The sequence below is a fragment of the Lontra canadensis genome, unplaced genomic scaffold (assembly GCF_010015895.1).
Source record: "Lontra canadensis isolate GAN:19392208 unplaced genomic scaffold, GSC_riverotter_1.0 scaffold23, whole genome shotgun sequence".
Lineage (NCBI taxonomy): Eukaryota > Metazoa > Chordata > Mammalia > Carnivora > Mustelidae > Lontra > Lontra canadensis.
In genome coordinates this window covers 10,644,434-10,650,433 of record NW_022631017.1, presented here as the reverse complement: position 1 = coordinate 10,650,433, position 6,000 = coordinate 10,644,434, and the positions used below count along the sequence as shown (strand labels likewise).

Sequence of the window (6,000 nt, the reverse complement as noted above, 5' to 3'; positions counted from 1 at the left end):
CCAGGATACTCTCAATAGCGTGCCAATTCATATATGGGAAATTGTTTTCATTCAACAAATATTTATTGTCTACCAAATGTGTCCTGGACATTATATGCGGTCATTGTTTGTGGTGAGCAAAACAGATGTGATCTTTGGAGAGAAAACACACAAATAAGTATTTAATTATAAACCGTGATAGGTTCTACAAAGGAAGATAAAACGGGGCAACATCATTTTAATCGGGCCTGAGTATTAGTGAAAGCTGTTTTGAGGGAATGCCATTTAATTTTAGGTGTGAAATAGTTTAAGTAGGAATTAGTTTGTTGGAAAATTCTTGAACATCTCCACTGTTCTTTATGCTTTTTGATTTTTAGGTTGCAATTGATTCCTTCATTGGTCTCTGGTAGATACCTTTTGGAATCTTTGCCAAGAACATTCCTGACCTTCTTTGAGAGCCACAGGCTACAAGGATGGGCCTCTGGCAGTCCTGTATGTATTACAAAACAAAGAACATTGACAGGCTCAAAGCAACTTTATGGAGAATAGGCAACCTGACATAAATTTGACCAGGCAGGTTCTTTCCCCTGAAAACTGGGATTCATAGATAGCTGATTAAATTCTGCTGGTTCTTGAAGTGAGGCAAGGCAAGTGTGGACAGTCATGTTCCACTGTGTTCCCAGAGAAGCAGTGAAAGCAGGTCTGCAGAGTAAGATGGAAGAACATGTGACCAGAGAGAAAGAGATAATGAGGGACTAGCTACTTGGTTTCTGTTAGTCTTATAGACCCCTCCTTCCAGTCTTTCATGAGATTTTTTTGCTGTGTCCTTGAGTTCTTTAAGATTATTTTCTTCCATAAATTATTAATTAATTCATTAATTTTGGCGTGAAATTTCAGTGGTTTCTGTTTCTTGCAGATGAAAGAGGCTTGTCTCAGAGTGGCTTCTTATCAGATGAGCTCTTCCATGCAGCAAACATGGATTGAGTTAGCTTCAGTCTCACAGAGACTGGTGGATCCCACAGGCACACAGATAATGAACAAATATAGTGGCATATATGGAAATAAAACAGCATTCGGTAATAAAATTAATCTAGGTACTACCCTCTGAAGAGTCTTATATTCCCGCTGGGTCAAGGGTATTCAGCAGCTCTTTCTAAGAGCCAAACCTTTTGGAGCTAGGTTTTGTGACAAAAGACAAGCATGTATATTTCTTGGTCCTATAATGGAGATTATGTGGGCAAAGGAAGGAAGGAAGGAGGGACCAATTCTGCCTTGTCAGAGTATGGAAGGCACTGAAGATATACCATATGCCTGAACGGGTAGTAGGAGCGTCCTAGGCAAGAGAGCAGTGGGGCAGAGGGGAATAGGAGGGACAAGGTCTTAGAAAATTTTGTGCACATACTGGGTACTTGGTAAATGCTTGTTAAAAATGAATAACTGGGAAACAGACAGGTAGGCAAGCAGTTTGTAAGATGACAAACAGTCACAGTTTATACTAAATTTTCCTTTTGGTTTTAGGGTTTCCTCCACATATAAAAGATCATCAAGACGCCAATAGAGAGTCCCACTTAATCTTGGTCTGTTACACTCAAAGGCTGTAAGTCTTTCATGAATATGGCAATTTTATGTCCGCTGAAGTGAAGATTTAAGGGCAATATGAGTCCAGTGAAAGCTAGGTGTGCTGTATGGTCTCATCCATTCTATGGACTTTTGACAGAAATATTTATTGAAGGCTTTGAAAGTCCACAAAGTTGAAACTCAGTAGTATGAAAACCAGCACTCTCATTTGGGAGTACGTTAGTTGTAAATGACTTGACTTTTGCAATCACTGTTTTTATCAACAGCATCTTTAAGAGGATGCTAAGCAAATGTGATCTTTGCTCTTTAGAGGCCAAAAGAAGTGTCATAAATGTTAACAAATCCACCGATCAAGCACAAATATAATGGTGGATACAGAAATAAAATAGCAACATTTGGTAATAATATTAATCTAGGTAATACCCTCTGAAGGTCTCATATTCCCAAGCTGAGGATACACAGCCTCTTTTTCTAAGGGCCAGGAAGTCTTCCTACAAGTGGCAGGGACCTAGAATTTCGCCCACAGGGTCTCAGCTGTGGGTCACCTCTTCAGAAGCTATGGTGCAAGTTTCCTCCGCTGTGACATTTGTCACCAACAATCGCACTCCGCTCATGATTGGCTGGAACTCAGAATGAGCTCAAGATAAAAAAACATGGAGTGTTAAAGGCTTATTTAGTGGCTCAAACTTCTTTGGTTACATCAATTTTCATCACTGATTCGGCCATAGCTCCCTTTCAAAAACCAAACATGTCCACTCTAGAAAAACAGAGGTTTTCCTAGCCGAGTAATAGGGAGTGCACTTGCGTCTGAGGCGGGGGACACCTATGAGGGAGGAGGGGCGCGGAACTTGACTGAGACGCTACCCTCCCTCCCTTCCTGGTGCGGGGGTGGAGAGGGACATTTCCCATAAGTTCGTTTCTGCCAAGGGGAGAGCTGTTCTCCGGGTGGAACTTGAAGGCTGGATCGGGTGTGGGGGGATTGAGAAAAGATAGTTCTCGGGGATTGGCAGTTAGTGGAGAAATGATCTCGGGCATCGCCCAGAACCCGCAGCAGCCGGTTCCAGAACCTCTCCGCAGATGAAGAACCTCCGCCCACCCCCCCGCCCGGAGCCCCGGGTAAAGCGAGACCCACTTCCGGGTTTGGAAGCACTCCCTCCTAGCCCCTCCCAGTACCCGGTTACGGGGTCTCCAGGCGCATGCGCAGCACTCTTCCGCCGCTCTGGGACTGGCCCGACTTACCCTAAACAACTATTCTGTTCCTCCCCCTCCCGCTTGGGGCGTACCATTCGTATTTGGGGGGAGGTAACGCGCCCCAGAGTACTCAGAATCCTGCTCCCCTTCTTCAGACGGAGGGAGGTAAGTTTGCCTCAGATTTCAAAAGTTCCAAGAATACGAGAGCCTCAGAGGCCTGTCGCTGAGTGATAACCCAACGCTCTCGCCTCTGCCCACAGCTCAGTACTCTTCCTTTGAGGCGCTGAACAAAGTGGCACGCCCGGATCCCAGCTGATCAGCTGCTGGGCTTTGGCGGCGGCTCCCCCGGGCGAGACCATTGTGACTCCTTAGAAGGGGTGTCTGAGGAGGGGAGGGGGCGGAGCGGCCATTGTCCGGTCAGCGCAGCCTCCGGGGGAGGGGAGAGTGACGGAGCGAGCGGGGCCCGAGGCTTCATAGCGGCCGCTGCTACGCCAGAGCCGGCGGGGGCCTCAGGTCCGTCCCAGCGCCGCCGCACGGGACATCGCTCTGGCTGCGAGCGGCGGTGGGAGCTGCCGAGGGCGCCGGGTCTTCCTTCCTCCCCGCGGTCCTCGGTTCACCCGTACGCCCCTCCTCCTCAGCTCCCCTCCCTCTCCTCTCCGCGCCTCCCCCGGCCCCCCCGTCTCTGCAGGCTGAGTGGTGCGGCCCGCCTCCAGCTGACCGGCCTGGAATCCCGGCTCGGAGCCCCGGACTCGCGCCCGCCCGCGCTCCCGCTCCCTCCCCCTCCCCCCGCCCCGAGCCCCCCGACGCCGCCGTCGTCGCCGCCGCCGCCTCCTTCGAGCGGGGCCCAGGCCCAGCCGCCGCCACCGCAGCCGCCGCGGAGCTCCGCCGCCGCCGAGCACCATGGGAGACGCCGGGAGCGAGCGCAGCAAAGCGCCCAGCCTGCCGCCTCGCTGTCCCTGCGGCTTCTGGGGGTAAGTGTCCGGCCGGATCGGGGTGGGGGCGGGGGCCCGGGGCGCGGGCGCGGGGTCCGTCTGGACAGGCCTCGGGGCCGCGGGAGGCCGGAACCCTGGGGGCTGGGCCCTAGCCGGGCCTACTGGGAGCGGGCAGGGGCCGCGTCTCGGGGAGGGGCGCTGGGTGGGGAGCTGGAGGTGGTCAGAGAAGGCCCTGCCCAGGGTGCACTGCCACCCTCTGGGACTCTCCTGCCTGAGGTTTGGGCCAACGGGGACCAACCTGGCTACGGGTGAGGGGGGCAGGGCAGCAGGGAGGGATGAGGGGGCGGTGTTGGCACCTCCGGGTGGAGCTGGGGTGCCCCTTTCCCTTGGCCTGTGGAGGCCAGCCCTCTCCCCGGCTTGGTATGAGTTGGTGCCCAGGCACCAGAAGGGTATTTCCTCTGACTTTTTCACCCCCCCCCGCGTCCCCCAGAGACTTGCATCATCACTTCCTAAATTATATCCCAGTGCCCTATTTGCTTTTAGGAAGCTGTTCACACGTCACCCATTTTTAAAAATCCAGTCCGAAATCCAGGCTGGGGCAAAGTTAAAAGACTGTGGAGGTCTCACCTTTATTTAAAACGCGTTTCAGAAGATCTGTAAAATTTTCTTGACTAAAAAAAAGGTAAAACTCAAGTCAGCCTGGCTTGGGAACGTGAGAGCCAGTTTGCTCAATTGGTTCAAATTCCTTTCTCTCCCCCCTCCTTTTTTTTAATGATAAAAATATTCACATTGGCCAGCCTGCTTTATTATTTGGCCATCCTGTGTTAGAGTGAAAAAATATGAGGTGGGAAATCAACTTTTCCACATATAGTTAGATTTTAAATTCTCCTTGTAACGCTTCGAGTTTGGTGAATTACCTACCACCCCTCTTACCTAACAGGTGCCTCCGTCCTACCTTATGATTCTAATTGTATTGTAAGGAAACTGGAGACTGAAGGGTTTTTGTGATTGAGCCCTTTTTTCTTCTTTTTTAAAATTTTCCTAGGACCTAGTATATTTCAAGGTGTATAGAGGCAGTAAGGAAATGTTTGTATTTCTGGTGAGAACGTCTTGGGAAGGTGTATTTAAGTATTTTATTTTTTCTACCTCCCAGATGTTAGGAATGGTTGAGGTACAGATTACGTCTGATTTTGGGGAGTGCAGAGAAAGATTAGAAAGTGGATCTTAATGTAGTTTTCTGTGGAATTTGTCAGATTCAAAGTTTGCAACAAAGAGATTCTCATTTTCTCATCTTTGCCTTTTCTTAAAAAATTCCTGGTGGAAAGATGCTAGTCAAAGATAAGTTATGATATTACCAAAAGTTCTGAAGATGTGAAAATATTTTAGGTTTTATAGTCTTCCTAATAATTGGGTTGTCTGCTAAGGGCTTTCATAGGCCATCTAATTCCCAGAAATTTTAGGATGTAGAGCCATTATCTCTTTATAGATGCGGAAGTTGAGGCTTAAGAGGGTGGATAACTTGCCCCTTGCTTACAGGGAGTTTAGGGTGGAGCTGGGGAGCTCTTGAGAGTGCTTACTACCATCACGTTTATGACATCAATCTGCTGCCTTGGAAAAATCTGGTGTCACAAGCCTCTGATTGTAACTCCTAAGACATTGGCTCAAAGAAAGTAGCTGCCAATGGCAACTAATGCCCAGGATGTATCAGAGGCTTGTTTCCTGGCAACATGTTTATGTCCTTGGGACCATTATCATGAGTGGAACCCTTATTGAAAGACTCAAAGCAAGATGTAGAAACTAAGGAAATGGAATATCCTTTTACTTTTAGCCAGCAGAGTTCTGAATAATGCCAAGAAAGTTTGATAGTTGCAGGGAGGAATGGTTAAACTGATACTATATCTGACCTATAAGCAGTCAAGCCTGCTTTTTTGATACTTTTAGTTTGGCCCTTTTTATGAACTGCAGTTTGCCTAACAGCAGTTGTGAGCACAAAACTAATATTTTTATGTTGAAAAGCGTTCTTTTTTAATGTGTAATGAATGCTTTAAACCTTTCTGAAGGAGTTTGTAGGTAGGTGTGTAGTTTGCATTTGATACCAAAGTGTAGTGATATTGGTGCCTAGTTTCATTACAACTGGCTTTGAACAAACATGTGTCCCTTATTGTATGGGTCGCATTCATACTATGTTCATTAAACTTGATTACATTCAGCAGATAATTGAGTGTCTCTGATATAATGGTGGACAAGGGGGCACTGGCTCCATCCTCTGGGGGAAGAGGGCATACTGAAGTAAAGGGATAGAATAAAGTATGTTAGGATT

At 48.2% G+C, this 6,000-nt stretch overlaps 1 protein-coding gene across 1 annotated transcript in view; it reads left to right on the top strand.

Moving 5' to 3' along the window:
• The first annotated feature begins 3,551 nt into the window (after positions 1–3,551).
• The window catches only part of ZFAND3 (zinc finger AN1-type containing 3), a 340,568-nt gene continuing 338,119 nt past the window's right edge, over positions 3,552–6,000 (top strand). The window contains exon 1 of the mRNA XM_032862310.1: positions 3,552–3,719. Within this exon, the coding sequence (XP_032718201.1) occupies positions 3,649–3,719 (71 nt within the window). The 5' untranslated portion in view covers positions 3,552–3,648. The remainder of the gene's footprint in view (positions 3,720–6,000) is intronic.